We start from the raw sequence: 19308 nt of genomic DNA, 5'->3' as shown, positions 1-19308 counted from the left end.
AGGTCCGTGTGCTAGAAGCCCAGGTTGGTCCCCTGCAGGCTGCAGTCCCCTGGGGGTGGGGGCGTTGTCATGGGGACCGCCTGCCTCTGCCTTCCCAGGCCCCCCAGGGCCTTCCAAGGGTGCCTATCGCATGCTCAGACACCCCCACTGCCCGGGCCTCAGGAGAGCCATCTGGGGCTCTGCCTCCTGCGAGCCAGGCCAGAGTCACCCTCACTGCGTCTGTGGGCTCAGCTGGTTGTCCGACCTCAGCCAGGGTCTCTCTGTTGAGTCTGGGCGACTGTGGTGCTCAGAAGTTCTGCTCCCCATTGCAGCCTATCCTGGGCGTGAGTCTCCTTCTTGCCTGAGACGCTGGGGTCCCAGTTACTGTCATTTCCCCTCATCTTCTAGAACTGTGCTTGTCAACCGGGGGTTGTAACACACAGGGTGATGAACCCAGCCAGGGGGCTGGCAGGAGACAGAGGGACCCTCAAACAGGGGAGTTGCGACTATTTACAGGGTGTGGGAAGGGTTAAGGAATCCAGCACAGGGTATGGAAGTACCCAGGGCTGGACACAGCACCAGCCCCTAGGCCTCAGACAGAGAGCAGGAGCCGTAGGAAAGGGCTGTTCCACAGAAGCTGTGTCCCCAACCCCCTTCACAGCCGCTGGGACACAGCCACTGCTGACTCGTGGCTCAGCAGCTGCCCTTCAGTCTCCATGGTCCCTCCTGTTGGCCAACCTCAACCAGAAGCCAGGTGGCAGGGGGCCCATTGATGCACTAAAGACAGATCAGCCTCATTCCAGGCACTGCGCAGGGCAGAGGAAGGCAGAGACGAGACGAGTCTGGAGGTAAATGAAGAGCAGTCAGCACAATAGACCCCCAGGCTCCCCACTGCCCACCCAGGTCAAAGGGCTCCTCCATGACCTGAATCTGGGGCTCTTCACCAGTCCCCAATCTGTTCAGAATCAGAACACTCCCAAGGGGTCCTTGAGGCTTTGCTGCAGCTGTGACCAGCACCCAGCCCATCTTCAGCAAGCACTTGCCAGCACCCCACAGCTCTGTAGCCCAGGCAGAGCTGGGTGCCCAGTGGCTGCCCTCCAGGAGCGCTGCGTGGGCCACGTGAGTCTCAGGCCCCTAAGGCCGCCCTCCACAGGCTGCTCCCCTTCCTGCTCCCCTCCATTCTAAGCAGACCCACTTCCGTCTTTTCAGCCTCCTTCAACAAAAGTTCACCAAGTGCCAGCTCTGAGCCTGGTCCTGTGCTGGGCTCTGTGAAGAAGAGACCATGGGACATGCCTGGGTCTCCAGGAAGTTCTCAGCCGAGTGTGTTGGGGTGGGCTTGGGGGGTGAAATGTAACGGGTTAAGGACCCCCCCCCACACACACCCAGGAGAGGGAATTCATTAAAGTGCACCAGTACGTTTGTCAGCTGGCCAATCAGGTGGACCCATGTGATGTCTGAGCGTAGGAGACCTGGCCACAGGACGGGTTAGTTATGGCAGCTGACGGAAGGCAGGCCTCCGGAATGACCATGGGGCAGAGTCTGCGGAGAACACTGAGCCAGGTAAGCCGTTTCGCCTGGGGGGCCCTGCCTAGGAGGTACTCTGAGTGGGGGATCCAGTCACCTGTGACTTGTGGGGTAGAAGGTGCCCGTTGGGCATTGGGAGGCCTGAGTACTGCCTTGGTCTTACCACCCTCTCCATGTGTTTGGTTGGTTCTCCTTCTCTGTTTGGGACCAGACCCTTTACCTGTTAAGTAGACAACCTGAACAATCACTCACAGCGCCTTCCCAGGTCCAACTGTCAGGAAAGCCAGCCTCAGCCCAACCCATAGGCCTCTTCCCAAGGAGGACTCTGGAGAAACCCTGCCTGGGGTGGGGTTTTCTCCCTGCAAATGTGTTTGGCAGGAAGGGAGAGCAGGGTGGAACCACAGCCACCTGCTGTGACAGCCGGGCCAGGAGGCCTGCAGGCCTGCCAGAGCAGGTGAGAGTTCAGGATGTGAGTGGGTTTTCCCCTGAAACTTCTCAGGCCAGAGCCCAGGGACAGATCAGCAAGTTGGCAGTGTGCCACCTGAGTCAGGCCAGCTCTGACCTCATTTGAGGAAAACTAACTGCAGGAGGTCAGGAAGTCTGGTGTCGGGCAGGGTGTGTGTGTGTGTGTGTGTGTGTGTGTGTGTGTGTGTGTGCACCTTGTATGTGCTTATGGATCGCGAGTGTTCACAGGTGTGCAAAACTGACATGCATGAGCCTCCCTATGAGCCTCCCATTGAAGGGTTAACTCCTGGTCCTGCTCCAGTGGAGGACAGAGAGTGTTTGGTCGGTGGAGGGACAGTACCCCTACCTGTTATCAGTATCTTAAGCATCGACCTGCATGCGTGTACATATCTGTATGAAGGTTTATACCTACAGGCTCACATGCGTTGGTTTTGCGGAGAGCCCATACATCACCTTTCCACAGCAGTTTTATAAAAAGTGTCCCCCTTCCATTACTTCAGAGGAAGGAATCTGAAGTTTGGGGGCAAGTGAACCAAATATTCAGCCCAGCTCAGCTCAAGGGTCCAGGTGGGGAAAGTAGCTCAGAGAAGCTGAAAACCTGCCTAAATCACTGGGCCAGAAAACTGAGGAGCCAGGATTTGGCCCCAGGCAGTGTGGATCACCTAGGCCCGGAGGCTTACTGGTCCAAGTGAACGCCCCCTCTCCTCCCATCTCCCGCCATGACAGCAGCCCTGTCACACAGGAGCCACATTGTTAAGAAGTGTCCCCGATGCAGCCCACCTCTGCTGACTGTTTGGCACTTCTGTCCTGTGTAACCTTCCACCACTTCAGTGGTGTATCTTTCACCAAATATTTATTCGATATTCAACAATTACTTATTTATTGAGGACTTCCAACATCTAGGCCTGGAGCTGGAGGCTAGGGATATTTTGATGAACCAGACCAACCTGGTCCCTGCCCCAGTGGGCTTTATCTTACACAGGAGACAGACAGTAAAAAAGGGAGTCATGCCAATTATGCCAGTGTGGAGCAACGAAACACAGGTGCTGTGATGGAAACTAGTGAGTGGGCGTCTTATAGAGGGTAGTCAGGGAAGGCCTCTTGAGAAGGAAACCTCAAATTTGAGACCCAAGGGCTAAAGAGGAGCCAGCCAGCCCAGAGTGGAGGGACAAGCATTGTGGCCAGAAGAAACAGCATGAGCCAAGAGGGATGCCATGAAATATAAGACACACTCCTCTTTGTCAAAGATGACAGAAGCCAGTAAGAGAGAGGCCACAGGGGAGGCCGTGCTGAAATGTAGAAAGAGCCTCAGAAATGGGATTTCAAATTCTGGACTCAACACTCACCCTTTCCTAGCCTTGAGTCACTCACCAAATCTCTAAAATTCTCACATTGCTACTTCGTTTGCTGCCCTAAAAACTGTCTTCCCCATGCTGTACATGGGCAATGCATTCTGGAACCTCCATAAGACGTTACATAAATGCCTGTTAAATTCCTCGGAGCCCATCTTGCCAGCCTGAACTTTCCATATCCTAATTACGTGATGCAGGATGTTGATAAGACTTCATCAAAACCAAGCATAGAAACATAGACCACGACAGAGCCCAGTGGCAATCTAGTCAAAACCTTCTGCCACATGGGAGTTGATACCTGACACATTTTTGGAGTACGGCCATATCTACATGCCAGGCCTTGTGGATTCAGACATGAGTAAGAAAAGTCTTTGCTCTCAAAAAACTCACATTGAATGGGGCAGGTTGTATGTGAGGGAATGCATGAGCAAGTTGGTTTTGCCACAACATAATGTGGCAGTGAAGGCAACTGGAGAGGTAAGACTCGCAGCTGATGGAAGCCCTTGAAGATCGTGTTAATGAGGCTGGACTTTTCCCCTGGATAATAGGCAAGGAACCCTCAACTTCAGGGTTTCAGCAGGAGTGGCACAGTCAGATTTGCATTTTATGCAGATCAGTGTGGCAAGCGTGTGATGGATAGATTTGAGGGGGACAAGCCAGAGGCAGTTAGACCAGTTCTAGAAGGTGGTGGCAGTCAACCAAGAGAGATGGAGTGGAAGGTAATAGGATCAAGGTCAGGCCCAGGGGGCTGTTTAAGAGGTAAATTGTCAGGACTTTCAATCACAGTTAGCAGAAGGATTAAATAAGATGGTAGGGAAGAAATACAGTGTTTAGTAAATGCTCAGTTGGCAAAATAAGGAAAAAGATTGAGGTGGTTTGCAGGGCGTTTAAGCGTATAATCTCTGCAGCCAGTTTTCCGGGGTTCAAATCTTAGCTCTCAGCTTTCTGGCCGTGGGAACTTGGGCAAGTGTTGGAGCTTCTCTGTGCCACAGATTCCCTTCTGAAAAATGGAACCGATAAGAACTATTTCATGGAGTTGTTGCGAAACTTATATGAGTGACTCTGTGTCAAGAATTTAGACGAATGCTTGGCACAGACTAAGTGCTATGTAAGTATTGGTAAAAATAAAATAACCAATATTGCACAAGGGGGAAGGAAGGAGTTATAAATGACTCCCATGTTTCTAGTTTGGGTGTCCAGTGGATGGCAATACCACTGAAGTGGGAAACTTTCATCCCTTCTGTGCAATGTTCCCATTCTGAGAACTCCCGCATCCCCGTGGTTCCCGTGGGAACTGCCCTGACCTTAGAGTAGCCCAACTTCCTAGTGGTGGTTGATTGGTCCAAAGGTGAACACCTGATCCAAGCTAAGCCAATCACAGGCTGTGGCTAGTTCCTAGAACCTGTGAATATGTTCCATTACATAGCAAAGACTTTGCAAGTGTGATTAAGTTAAAGATCTTGTGGTAAAAAGAGTATCCTGGATTATCCAGGTGGGCCCAATGTCATCACAAGGTTCCTTTTAAGAGGGAGGCAGAAGGGTCACAGTCAGAGGAGAATCAACGGGTGGAAGCTAAAAGGAAGCAGGTTTCAACCTATTAAGAACATTCTCACTTAGAATTGCTGAAACTGGAATGTGCTAAATGGCCTTTATTAGAGAATTAGTTAACGAAATATGCTATGTTGATATAGCCAATTTAAGTATGTGGAGAAATGTTGGATATAAAAAGTGAAAAAAAGGTTAAAAAATTATGAATACATGATTCCACTTATATATAATCCAGAACAGGCAAATCCACAGACACAGAAAGTACATCAGTGGTTGCAGGGGCCAAGGAAGGGAGACTAGGGAGTGACGACCAATGAGTGCAGAGTTTCTTTTTGGGTTGATGAAAACGTTCTAAAACTAGAGAGTGTTAATGGGTGCAAAACCATTGTGAATATATTAAAAACCACTGAACTGTATCCTTTTTAAAGGGTTAATTTTATGGTACATGAATTGTATCAAGAAAAAAGTATAAGGAAAAAAAAGATAATATGTATACATATGCAGTATGTAATTGTATATAATAAAGAATATTATGCTTAATTTTTTAAAAATGTACATACAGATCCCAATTTTATCAACTATATCTCTGTATCCATATGGTGAGAAAAAATTCTGGAAGGAAATTCAAAGTGTTAACTGTATTTTTAGGGTAGTGGGGTCATTTGATATCACCAATGTTATACAACAGCATTTCTTTTAGAATCAGAAAAAACACTTTTGTAAAACTATGACCAGGCTGCCTGATGAGGTAACGAGCTTATCATGGGAAGTTTCCATTCCCAAACGTTTGAGAAGTACCAGATATGAATACTTGCACTGGGAGTTTGACCTATAATGTATAACCCAGTCCTTTTAACTAAGATCATTTTACAATTACTTTTTCATTTACTATTATTATTTTAATAACCCATTATTTCAAATCTTGACTCTGGTACCAATCTATGTGGGGGGAAAAATCCATCTTTTACTATAAAGCACAGTAACTAAAAAAGATCAATTTGAAGGGTATACGAAGACTCAGAAGAGGAAAAATGGTTTAAAAGCAAACTGTGTTTATAAGCAGCCAGGTATAAAAAGATTGTTCTAACAAAATATTTGAGAAATTACCTAAGTAGAGGAATGGGAGTTTTCCTTTCATCTTTATAAAAGTGAAAAATTTTAAATGTTTGAAATACTATCTGAATATGTAAATACATACTCACGCCAAAGGTTGCTGACAATGCAGGCAGAACATAAATAATTCCTGAGAACTGCCACCTTTTTTTAACCCAAGTTGAGGGATTGTCAGCCATGAGATGGGAAGGCCAGCCAGCTCCGCAGCCGTCAGCTTCCCCATGGGATGCCGGAGCATGAGCTAACTCCTCCCACTCTCTGGCAGAGGGTTGAGGGCAGGGGGAGAGGAGATGCACCAAGCTATTAAGAAAAAACTTGTTTTATTTCCTTCTAAGGCGTCCTGAGTCACTGGGTACTCCAGCCCCCAGTGCCTGGGGGAAGTTCAGCTCAAATCGGAAATGTGTTTTCTTCCTGAGCCAAAGCTGCTCAAAAACCAGATGACAGTCACTTGGACTGAGTCTCTTGCAGGCTGAGGGGTAGGTTCCTACTTCCGTCCTGGGAGGAGGATGGAAGGCCCTCGATGATCAGTTTCTCTGACCCACGCTCCAGTATTACATCACAGTCTTAATAGCAAGCTCACCCTCCACACCACCCCCCAATGTGGAGCTGCTCAGACTTTTTTAAAATTCCATTTGTCATCTCAAAGCACACAGCACTCCTACACTATTTTGCCTCCCACCCTTCAGGCTGCAGTTTCAATTTAAACACCACGTGAGGCCCAGCTTGAGGTGGTGAGAATCCTAGAAAGCCACAGGTGGAAAGTACCTAGTCCAATAATCTTATTTTACCAAGGAGGAAACTGAGGCTCGGAGAAGGTAAGGAATCTGCCCACGCCTACAGAGGGGACAACCAAAAGTAGGAGCCAGGTCTGAAGTCAGAGCAGAGGGCTCTGTCCCCTTGGTGGTGCCCATCCTTGTTGTCCTAGTTCCTGTATACAGAAGGAGCTACTTAAATGCTCTCTGGAGATATGGCCAAAGGGTGGGCTGATCCTGTGAATGTTCCCCTCTTCAGCCCTCTCACTGCTTCTGTGCAGTGGGGAAAAGATCCTTCTGGAAACAGGTGGCAGCCAGGAGGTGGCCTTTCCTGCTGAACAGCTTGTCTGGGAACCCGGGTCTGAGACAGGGCTGATGAAGGGGCAAGTTTCAACTCCAAGGTTCTGAATGGAAGTTGCAACCCACTCCACTTTTCTCACCTGCTCTGCTCTTGACACGGCAGAGGTATGTGCTTAGGTAATTTAAAATTCCCATCTTATTTTTAAAAGTGTGTTTCTTTCCACAATTCCTAGAGAGATTTGGATTAACTTTGAGGTTAAAGAGAAATCAGTCTTTTTTATGGTGTACTTTTACTGCATTAAGCAAGCCTGGCAAGAGATTGTGTTAAAATGTCAGTTATTACCACCCGAACTACTCTAAAACTAGAGTAAGGCTGCAATGGGGTGTGTCTATGGTGTTTCTGGCCCCTCACACTCGCCTACCAAACAAACTAGGGCCTAGGTGGAATTACATCCGAGGGCAGGTGTATCTTGTTCACTGAGCAGAAGGGATTGAAAGCTATGCAGTCTAAAAACCTACACAGTTCGCAGTTAGAGATGAAAGGCTGCAAGAAATGTTTATTGAATACAGTGCCAGGTTTATAAATAAAACTTATTTACAATTTCCATAGAGTTGGTCCCCCATCAGAGAGGTGGTTAAATCTCCAAACAGTTTATCTCAAGATTTACAGAAACGTTCAAGTACATCTCCTTTGCAAATCGCCACGGTGAAGGGTAACTTCGGTTACAAAAGAACTACCACCATCTTTGCTACAGACGTTGTTTAATGAACATCATAATAGATCTGGAGAAAGAACACACACTCCACCCATGCCACTCACTACCTTCTCACTCCAAGAAATACAGACAGCAAAGAATTTCTGTCTCCTACAGGACAACTTCAAGGGATAAAAAAAAAATAGTAACTGCCAGCTGAAGAGAGATTAAGACACATTCGTGGAATCTAGTCACTGCCAAAAGGATAAATTTAGGATATACAACAAAAGGATTATTTAGGATATACAGTAATTAATTCAAATGTTTAAAGTAATTGAAGGAACGAAGAGCAGATTGACCAAATTTACATTCTTTGTTTAGGAAGAAGTTCCCGGTGCTGAGGGGCTAATAATATGCTGCTACTCTGACGGGCCACAGCAGCACTAGGCAGACTGGACAGCCACTCATTACAATATGGTTATAAGTACAGTCAGACATGCATTTATAAAGAGAATATAAAAATATGTACAGTAGCTAATTTTCAATGTGTTTAAGTTGCCAAAAGACACCAATTAAAGTGTGCAAAAATTCACTTGTCAAAAAATCAGAAAAAGCCTTCCTTGGCAACAGTGCATTAAAAGCCCATCTGAAATATCAAGATGCATTCACCTTGCTCAACACCTATCCCAAACAGATGGAGAACAAAACTATGAAAGTGTTTGCCAAGTACTCAGCAGTTTTTTATGGCAAGTCTCAGGCTCAAGCAGGATGCCAGTTAAACTAGTCACTTTATATATATATATGTATATATATATATAAATATATATGTATATTTATAGAGCAGTTAGAAGTAGGGGCAAGAGTTTACAGAAGGTGCTAACCACTTAAGAGTACTGCCACATCCAGCTACTTGCTCACCAATTCACGCGTACACTGCGAACCCAACCCCTGGGCTGGTCATCCCTTCAAATGCCAGAGGACAAAGACGACAGTGGACTCGGCTGCACCTCGGTGCCCAACTGGAACTCAGCATTCCCTGGGGGAAAGGTTTCTGGTTCCCATACAGGTTCCTGGCCACATAAGAATCTGGTTTTAAAGGTTAAGACTTTTAGGAAAGACTGGGACCCCTAAAATGGAGTCCACCCAACTTCTGGAAAAAGACTTCGTTGAGAGGATAAGATAGAAGGCAAAGTTTTCAAGAACAAGTCAAGTCACCCCCAACTGTCTTTGACCTACGAAGAGGTCATCTACCATAGGCCTGAGACTGGGTCAGCAGTCAGGCCACGGGATGGACCTCCCTGCAAGTGACACCCAGGTCGGTCACTTCTTCAAACAGGAGCCCTCGGTCCTCCTATCTCACCAGAACCCCCAAGGTATTCTTAGGTGTTCCTCCCAGATTCAGGCAATTATAAAAGCCAACCCTAACTCCGACTTTAATCTCTCTTCTACCAACCACTGTCTGAGCACCAGCCGCAGAGGCAGATGGGTGAGCTCCTCTCCACTGCTCTGACCCACCCCTCTGGCAGGAAATCTAACAAGCTGCAAAATGCCAGAAGGACAGGGAGTAGGAGACGGAGAAGCCAAGGGTCTCTGTAAATCAGCCCTTAATGCACCCACTTGGCTGCCAAGAGCTTCTCACTGCCTCGCTAGCAGCCTGCCACTGTTCCCTGGCAAATTAAAACCTCCCACACAAGCACTCAAAACCCAAATCTCCTTGCTAATAAGATACAAGCAGTGAACACCCTGAATAATACACATCCAGCCTTCATTTCCAAGAGTTCTGCACTAAATGCAATATGCCTTTAAGGGGGCTTTTTAAGTGGACCAATCCCGCTGCAAAGGCCAGTACCAGCATCTCTTAGTTTTGACTACAGGTTTATAATTAGATACAAAATTCCCTCAGGGCTACAGTTTGACTTTCAAGCTGAGGGCTATGATTAGTTCTACTTGGGGGGGAAGAAAGCAAAGTCAAGTCAACTTAAAAAACAAAAAAAAAAGTAAAAAGGAGGCTAAGGTGAAGTATAATCCTAAATTAAAAATCGTGAATCAACAAGGTGACTGGTAGTGTCCTTTAGGCATGAAGAGACTGGCTTAGAAAAGTGACTACTGCTTCTACCACACACAGCGAAGGTTGAATTACAGACACACTAAATCATGTCTCCTGCACAGATGGTCTCAAGTAGTTACAGAGAACAGGTAACCAGCAGCACAATTGAGAACCCCTAAATACATGCTTGAGAAAGTGTTTTTTTTCCGTTAAGAGCCCTACTGCCTGAATAATCATTAAGTTACCATGATTCAGTCTCCCCCGCCCCCCAGTGAAAATACAACAGACCTGCAGGTCCAAAAAACGTGACGAGCAGTCGGTATCTGCCTGGTTTCAGGCGAGGTCTCAGGCTCAGAGGTTGGTGCTTGGATATGGGGGGAGGGGGGAGGGAAGGAGGGAGGGAGAGAAACCCAATGCTGGGCTGGGAGCCTTTAAAGGTGCCTTGTCCCCATTTAGATCTCAGCTTTACAAAGCATTTAACACCACTTTAAGTTAATGGTCTTTTTATTGGAAAAAAATAAAATAAAAAGACTAGCATTTACAACTTGGAATGGACGTAAATTGTAATTTCTTGAACAGCAATGTTGATGGTTGTGCTGATGTCCACAGCCACAGCCTACCTCTGCTGGCTCCAAGTCATGGTTCAGAAGGTTTTAAAAACAGAGAGCCCAAAGATGCTCCCTTGGGGAAAGGGTCTTTTAAAAATTTGTGTGACCGGTGACAGCCTGACACCCATTGCGCTCTAGTACAATGCAGACAACACTAAACCCACACATGTGGCCATGCCACCAGGGTGTGTCACCGTCACCATGGGTCGGGGCCCACAGAAGGACAAGAGGCCCATCCTGTTAGTAGGGCTGCGTCTAGACAGTTTATCCTTCACCCATATTTCTACACACCCTGAGGTAAACCAATTCGAAAATGTTTGCTTTCATGAAACCAGTGATGACCATTTATACTAACAGACTGAACCTAGAACCCATTTGAATAGGTTTTGAAGTTGTTTTTTTCATTTTTCGTTTTTAATACAAATGCCTGACTGTGCTCAATTGTCAAGCTGCATGCATGAAAAACTGGCCAGCCCAAACAGTGTGTTAATCGTTAGCAAATGGAACTGCAAGGAGCCCGCTAAGTCTTTCCTATCGTTAAGGTAGTACAAGTATTGATACTGTAAAACGGATGTGTAGCTTGATCTTTAGGGGACAGGACCACCAACCAATACATGCAGATTTGTTTGTGTGTGTGGACAGAAGGTACTTTTGACATTCAGTTTTGCTATATAGAAACAGAATGAGTAAATGATTTTTTTTTTTTTTTTTGCAAGAGGTAAGTAAAAGATTCAATTTGATTCTTCTAGAGGGGGGAAAGGAGCTGAAAGTAGGTCTTCATTTTGCAGTCATCATCTGTACGAATTCTGAAAAGATAAATGATGATAACTCAGTTATCTTCAAAAGCAGCTTTAATGAACACAATATCTCTCTACTATGCATTAAAAAAAACCAATCAATCCGTGGATGTCTAGTGGAGCAGTTAACAAGTTTTTGGATCCTACAAGGAAGACTTAAAAACTGAGCTGAAGAAAGTGTTTTACCTTCATAGTTGACTTGTCCATCTCCATCGATATCTGCTTCTCTGATCATTTCATCTACTTCTTCATCTGTTAGTTTTTCTCCTAAGTTTGTCATGACGTGACGTAGTTCCGCCGCACTGATGTAACCATTGCCATCCTGTGAACATTCAGCTATTGTTACTGACAGTGGCTGGTAGGGGCTCGGTGTGGGCATGTAGGCCTCGGACTTCGTTATACCCACTCGTTACTGCCACCTCTGCTCTCCAGTTCCCACCTCTCCCCACTACACACATGCAGTCAGCGAACACAGAAAACACACAGGCTTTCCAAAAAAAGCTAACAAATTGAACTTAACAATCAAGAAACCTGGTTCAAATTTTCTGTTATTTATTACGCTGACCCTCACTCAGTAAGTTTACTGTGACAAGTCAGGGTACTGGAAAGTGAGATTTCAGAGGATCAGGCAGTTAGGTAAGCGCTCTGACTAGAACAGAGTGTTGAAGCTTTCAGAAACGATGGCGAAACAGCCACACTGAAGTACCCTCTGCAATGCAGAGGCGCAATTACCTTGTCAAAGACTCGGAATGCCTCGCGGATTTCTTCTTCACTGTCTGTGTCTTTCATTTTTCTAGCCATCATAGTCAAAAACTCTGGGAAGTCAATGGTGCCATTGCCTCAAATTAAAAAAACACAACGCTCATGTAAAGGAGGTGCTCCAGGAAAGGCCCTCTGCAGTGATACATCTTAGAAGCACTTTACAGAGTGGTAAGCACTTCTGGGACAAACTGGCCAATCATTTTATTAGGCTCAACCATTTGTAGGTCTAAACTACTGAAATACTTCACAGGGCGATTTCATATGGTTCACAGAACTCAAACTAATATTCATTAAATGCCCTGGATAGCATTTAATGATGCAAAGGAAAACTGCACACACCGATTCCCGACCACTGAAGGGGCTGTACAGTTCAGGAGAAAAACAAGCACAGGGTACTGCAGGCTTAATCTTCCCACTCCCAAGGGAAGTATTAGAGATTATCTCGCCAACCCCCACTCCAAGTTAGGGCGATCACTCCGGTCTAACTCTGCCTTGGCCAGTGATGCTAGTCAAGGCCTAGATTTGTCCCCCTCCCCGCCCACCCAGTACAAAATATTTTTAGGGACGAAAATGATCACGATGGGAAAAACTGATCACAAAGTCTTAGAAAGTCTTCTCCAGGGGGCATTTCTCAGCCATGTTATGGTAAGTTACCTAATGGTTTTCTGCTCAACTCGGTATCTTTATTTCCCATTAAGGGCAAAGCTCAGAAGTGTTTTCAGAGCTCAGCTCAGACTATTAACATTTATGAAACTGTCAGAAGAATCTGTTCTATGGCCAGGATTCCAAACAACTCCTTCTCTAAAACTAAGAGATAGATGAACACCCCAAAGACAAGCCACCGATTAATAACGTAATTTAAGTTAAACAGAAATAAAGTTAAATTAGAAGAAAAAAAGCCTTAGGCTAAGTTACTCATTTTCACCAGTACCTTTAAATCAAACTAGTAATTCAGAAATCCTTTCAAGTCCTTCTGGCCTCCAAAACTTGACAGCATTATTGATATTCATGCAAGTCAAAATTAATTATTTGGAGTGCTAGCTCACAGCCACGCAGAGACGTCCGCAGGCATATTTATTCACTGCAAACACTAGATTCTGTAGCCTGGGGCAACCTCTCCCCGCTAGTTCCATACAATCTGAGGGCCTCATACATTTTGCCAGTTCCTAGGCCATGTCTCCCAGGATTCACACAAAACAGGAGGAAGTCACCCCAAGTTCCCAGATGGCCGATCATCTTAGCAAATGAGGGAGAACTATGAACCACCTTTTTTTCCAAAACAATATTAAGTATGAAAAGCCTTTAGAAGTAGTTTGAATGGACTGAAACCATTGTGAAAGAGATTAACAAAAACCCCTGAATCTATTAGGCTGGTGCAAAAATAACTGTGGCTTAAAAAGTTAAAAACAATGACAAAAACCACAATTACTTTTGCACCAACAAATGTATGTGACCAGACAAGTATAACTCAACTTTCCCACCTTTTGATACCATAGTTTGTAATGACTACTATCAAGTCAATCTAGAAAGTAGTCTAGATCCAAATTGTTTCTTCTTCGCTCACCTTTTAAAAATCCACTATGTTCTACGTTATGCAATACATTTACTAGTGCATATACAGGGTTTCCAAAAATACGTTTTAGCGGGGGAGGGGTACTCAAAAACTGTTTACCAATGGAAGTGAGCAGTAACAGGTCTGCTGCCTACTAGAGTCCAGAGGAAAAGATGACCGATTGGTGACCCACGGCTACAGGGGTTACCGCTGCTTTCTTGCTCCATGCCTTATCCATCTTCTCCTTCTGTTAGGTTCTATAGATCTATTCCCTGCAGTTATCATGTACCCCACACCTCTAAGCCTCATGTGATCTTCAAAATTCTCTTCAACACACACATCTATAGCTCACAATGTATCCAATTCTACGTTAATGGCTAAGAGGGCTCTTCACTCACTTCACTTGTGGTTTCTCTTCTCCTCTTAAGAGACAATAAGCTTTTCAGAAAGGTCCACGGCTATGTTTAACTTCCCCATAGAACTCAGTGCGGACTCATGGGCCAATTGACTAATGATTGAGCTGTAGGTCACAGGAGGTAGAGAAGAACAACACCGTGATCCGATCCAGGAAATGTTACAGACAGTGAGGGGGGGGGAAAGGCAGGCCCATAATCTTCTATTTTAATTGTCAATGGCTGTAAGGCAACCACAGAAAGGCTCTTTGCACATCTGCTTTGTTCTGGGGACCCGAAAGACAATCTTGTAACATGTCTGAACTTGAATTACACAACACTGGCACTCATTCATAGTTCTAAAGCTCTTACCGTCAGCATCCACCTCATTGATCATATCCTGCAATTCAGCTTCTGTTGGGTTCTGACCCAGTGACCTCATGACAGTTCCAAGTTCCTTTGTTGTAATGGTGCCATCACCATCTTTGTCAAATAGGGAGAAAGCTTCCTTGAATTCTAAAAACAAAAGTTTACCTTTTAGAATGAATGTCTTTACCCCATCCAGCCACAATCCACACTTCCCTGGGGCTTGCCAAAGCAAGCTGTCCAAGGTGTGCAGGTTATCAGAAACTGCCTGATCTTTATCTACTGAAATAAAAACCACAATAGTCCTGTTGGACTGGCCTTTATACAGCAGTCCATAAAGCAAACATTGCTTCTGGTAACCGGCTCTGTAAAACTACAATATTCTCCCTTTTTTAAAGAAGACTAAGCTTGAACATATTTAAATTAGACCTAAATCCAACCAGACAAGTGAAGATTGGTCCAAGTATTCCCTTAAGGCCCCTTCCTGTTACATTTCCACAGCCATAAGAATGCCTTGTTTCACAGCAACATGAAAAGGTTACTAGAAATGTCCATTCCCAGGTAACCAGTGTGCTCTCTGCATGGCAGTCAGAATTTTCCAAAGGCATTCCTGGTTTCCTAAGGAGAAACCATCTCAAAAAAGTCCTCCAGGGAATACTGAAAGCTAAAATCTAAACTAACACAACTCCCTTACCAATTGTAATCGTCCTAAGACTCATTTTCACCCATTCCCACTGATTTTAGAATAGCAAGTCCAAGCTTTCATGATGGATTATGGAAAGACCTGTGGCATAAAAATTCTGAACTAAATTTTTGCGTGGCAGACTCAGTGCAATCTCATTATATGCAAAACCTCACACTGTGAAACTACTACAGTAGTTGGCTACTACTGGAGTGTAACAAATGGGTCTTCTTAGTTCCACTTCCTTTCAATGTCATCTCCAAAATACCGGCAAGGTGTAACATCTGACCTAAATATTTCTGCTTACCTTCATTTATATACAGTCTTAGAAAATTGTTCAGATTATAGAGGTGAGAGGACAAAGGAGTGATCAAAATTGAGTCATGCCTAGTTCTGGCCTACTGGGGACTTCGTGAAGTCATCAACTTACCCGCAATCTGTTCTTCGGTCAGCTGATCAGCCTACATGGAGAAAAGAAAAGGTTATAATTCAATCTACAACACTCTGAGATCAACACTGTTTTTCCAATTAAACTTTCAATAGTGACCTTTCCAAAAATCAATTAAACATATATATATATGTATCAACTGTTTGAAAACTCTTGCAGTGTCATTTAATGAAAACAATTAGAATAAAGGGAACTCTTTATGCCATTTTAAAAACAAAGGATGACAAGGAAGTGACAACATCTCACTTCACGTATTCTTTTCTGGGCCTTCCGCTGTGTGCTAAGAGGTGTAACTAGGAAGGGTCAGTTCGTAATTTGAAAAATGGCACCTCTAGTGGCAAAGGGTCCCACAGCATCGGCTGCAGCAGCAGGCTCTGAGAAAGAAGAGCGCCACCTACTGCGCCAGGGAGTCCGCAGTCCCTGCTTCCATCCAAGAAGGGACCCAGCCTGACGCTGCTGTCACCGCAGCTAGGATCTCGTCCAGGGGCAGGCTTTTAGCGCACCTTGCGCATTGCTGCGGGCGCTCCAAATCTCCAACCGGCATTACATAATAGCATTGGGTTGGATTAACAGGCTTTCCTATCCATTTTATGATACAATTAAGTGGGGAAAAATAAATATACTGCAATGTGTTACCCCACCGACTTCATTTCCATGTAATAAATGCTTTCAATCATTTAAATTAAGCAGTCATTTGTTAAAAGCCTACCATTTACAATGGCTTATGCCTTGGTCAAATTATCCAGATTCAGAAGCCAGAGGGAAAAACGGACCCTCCTACAACTGAGCTGTTAACAAAACTGAAAAAACTAAGTACACAGAAAACTGCACAATAATTATGAGCCTATACCCTCCTTTTCTGGAGAGGAGAAACTTTCCTGGAGGATAATGTACTCTACCCACCTTAAAGATGACATAAGAGCTGCTCATAATAAACACGCTTTACTGGAGGTCATAACGGCCACGAAGGTAATTCTCACTTGCATTATTTGGTTTCTGCAATACTGAACCTGTGCCTCCAGCCAGGGGAATTAGAGATCCCAAGGAGAGCTAATATGTATTTTTATTTTTATGGAGAACGCCTAATGAAACCAGTAACAAAAATCAGTCCTAACAGGAAGCCGAAGGTGTTAAGTTTATTCTAACTCTTAAATGGAAACTTTCACAAATAGCAACGGTTTTCCATTATATTGAAAAACTTTATTTTTCTTCAAATTATAGCTGGGTCTTCCTTCCTTTTTACCCCAGTGACTGCAAGTTGGTTTTCTTTGTATCAAATGAAGGAGACACAATGATTTATGTAACGCCAGGGCTACGTCTGTCTTGCACAACAGAAAGCGCTGCCACATCTCGCAGGAGAAGCAGTCACCTTACCGGGGAGAACAGTCCCACCTCGCTACAAAACTGTCGTATTAGAGAGGTTTATCAAGAGCATCAGCCTTCCTCGACAAAGAAATATCTCCCAATCGCGTTGGCCTTGGGGGTAAAGGTACTCTGAACCTGATGGAGCCATCTCCCCACCCCGCCAAACCAGAAAACACTGTGGGTGATGTCAGCCCTGCCCGCCGAGAGAGGAAGGGGGCTGTGGAAAACACACCCAGTGAGGCGCACAGGCTCATCTGGCAATCTAGAAGCTGCAGAGAAAGCGGAAACGTGGAGGGCATCTCCCTGCGGACTGGGAAGTGGCGCGGAGTAGGGAAACGCCAAGCGCGAGGGCTGGCAGGGGTGCGTGCGCGCGGGCAGGCGAGATGCCAGGGGCGAGGCGACCCCAGCGCCGAGATGGGGGCGCCGCCCCTCCCAAGCCAGAGCTACCTCCCACTCCTACCCCCACTCCGGGGCCGAGCAGCGGGTTGGGGCCCAGCCCGCCCCGCGCCTCCCACCCGCGTCAGCTCCCCCAGGCGGCGAGCCCGCCGCGCCGCCGCCTCCTCCCGGAGCAGAAACTTTGCGTCTCTAATGGAAACCGAGCCGCGCGCCAGCTCCCTCCTCCCCCGCCCCCCCCGCCCCAATTAGCGCCAGCCCAGTGCCTCCCGCGGGAAGGGGCCTCGGGGCTTATCAAGGCTCAAGCACGCCTTTACTGCCGCACTGAGTAGGGGGCTGCGAAGGTGCAAAATAGGGAGACAAGCGCCCCGGCCACACCGCAATGCCCCACCCCGGCACAGAGCGGCCAGCCCGCCGCTTCCGCCCTCTCCGCCCCCCACCCCTCGCCTTCCTGCCCCCACTCCACCCTTCCCCGGCTCCTTCCTTCCCAGCCCACGCCCGCGCCGCGCCCCCCGAGAGGGAGGAGGGGAGAGCAGCTGAGAGAGGGTGGGGGAGAAGCTGACGGCGACCCCCACGCCCGGGCCGGAGCAATGTGCGCCACCCGCTCGCTCTAACCCATTCATTCTCCCCGGCACGCCAGACCCGACGCCTTCGAGCCTGGGGAGAGGCGGGGGGGGGGAATTGGAGGGAGCTAGTGCCCTGCCCCGCCCGGCTCCCCCGCCCCCCGGGGCCCCGGCCCAAGCGCAGCGCTGCGGGCAGCCCGGGTGCGGCGCGCTGGATGCAGTGGTGCGGGGTTGGGGGAGGGGGTGGATGCGGAAGCCCCGGTGCAGCTGCAGCCGGAGCCCCTGTCCCCGGCCAGCCAAGTCCAGCTCCAAGGGGACCAATATTTAAATGAGAATCCCTGGCGGAGGAAACCGAGATGCAAATCCGGAATGCATCCTTCTTAACTGCAACTGCTACGTAATACCCGGAAAACAGGGAAAAGCCCCCCCACCAAAAAGCACAAAAAGGAAAAACCGGACTGAACTAAAAATTTGTGAAGAAATCATGGGCAGGGAGCTGCTACGCCGGCGTTTGCCACTCCTGACCTACCATGGTGCGAGCGAAGGGTGGAAGAGCAGAGGGATCGAGGGTGTCTGCACCAGCGCAGGGGCTGTGACGGCAGGGTGCCTCCGCTGCTGCTGCTGTGCTGCTGCTACGGCGCGGGGTGCGCTGAGCGCTGAGCCGCTGCCACCGCCGCCTGTGCCGCCGACCGAATGCAAATAACGGCGCCGCGTCCACGAGACTCCCAGCACCAACGCCGAAGTGCGAGCCTGCGCTCTGTGAAATATATACGGCGCTCCGTATCCCTCCGCCGCGGCCGCCTCGCTCAGAGAGGCGCTGCGAGGGCCGGGCCTTGCCCGCTTGGCCCCACCCCCCGGCGCGCCCGGCCTCCCGCCGCCCTCTGCTCGCCCGCCGCCACTAGCTCAGGTCCCGGAGGCGGACGCGAAGCGTGCGGGGAGAGGTGCGGGGTCGCCGAGGCAGGCTCCATCCTGGGCGGGAGCGAGGACAGAGCGCCTGCATAGTCCCGATCTGGCGCCGCCCTGGGCTTCGGAAGCCGTCCGCCCCTCACCCCAGCCCCACCCCACCTGTGAGATCCTCTAAGTCTCCTCCCGCTCCATTGGGGTAGCGGGGTCCTGTTCCGTGAGCGGCGGGAGGTCCTGGGGTTTGGGGAGGCCGCGGGGAGCTGGGGACAGAGGAATTGACCGCACACCTTTAGCTGCGAGGAGAGGGGTCTGGAAGGGGCAAAGCAGTTTTCCTTATGCAAGAAATTGATCGGACATTTTTCTTCTCAAAATCTGAAGCGATATGTGAGACAAATTATATATGCTCAGTTGCTAAATCTGTCATGCTCATATGCTTTGCCATTCTTATCATGTTTTTACGTTTCCTCTGATTTTTTTTTTTTTTTTTGGTATGCTTGAATAATATCTCTCCCCTGCTATTTTGTTCTTTTTCCTGTGGAAAATACTATTCAACCTGGTTCCAGTCTTGCTGAAATTAATGCACCTGTGCATCTTTTATAGACCTTAAAATGCATGCTTTGACTTTTTTTCTCTTAATTATCCTGTTCCTGAGAGGGATCAGATCTTTATTCAAAAATCCCTAGAAACAAAGAAGGAAAAAAT

At 47.2% G+C, this 19308-nt stretch overlaps 1 protein-coding gene across 2 annotated transcripts; it reads right to left on the bottom strand.

Moving 5' to 3' along the window:
- Positions 1 to 10261: 10261 nt before the first annotated feature.
- On the bottom strand, positions 10262 to 18732 carry CALM1 (calmodulin 1). 2 transcript variants are annotated; one of them, XM_019744898.3, is made up of 6 exons: positions 18233 to 18732; positions 15365 to 15395; positions 14259 to 14402; positions 11913 to 12019; positions 11367 to 11502; positions 10262 to 11189 (listed from the first exon to the last, which is right to left on the bottom strand). In XM_019744898.3, the coding sequence occupies exons 1-6, from the start codon at positions 18233 to 18235 to the stop codon at positions 11161 to 11163; spliced, it is 450 nt and encodes a 149-aa protein (XP_019600457.1). In that variant the 5' UTR covers positions 18236 to 18732; the 3' UTR covers positions 10262 to 11160. The 2 variants fall into 2 exon arrangements, with proteins under 2 accessions (XP_019600457.1, XP_088653577.1); XM_088797451.1 differs by lacking the exon at positions 18233 to 18732 and having other exon boundaries at positions 15365 to 15401.
- Between the last annotated feature and the right edge of the window lie 576 nt (positions 18733 to 19308).

Source organism: Rhinolophus sinicus, chromosome 3 (assembly GCF_057876585.1).
Source record: "Rhinolophus sinicus isolate RSI-liver-muscle chromosome 3, RSI-T2T, whole genome shotgun sequence".
NCBI lineage: Eukaryota > Metazoa > Chordata > Mammalia > Chiroptera > Rhinolophidae > Rhinolophus > Rhinolophus sinicus.
Note: the sequence above shows the minus strand (reverse complement) of the source record. Positions and strands in the feature narration are given on the sequence as shown.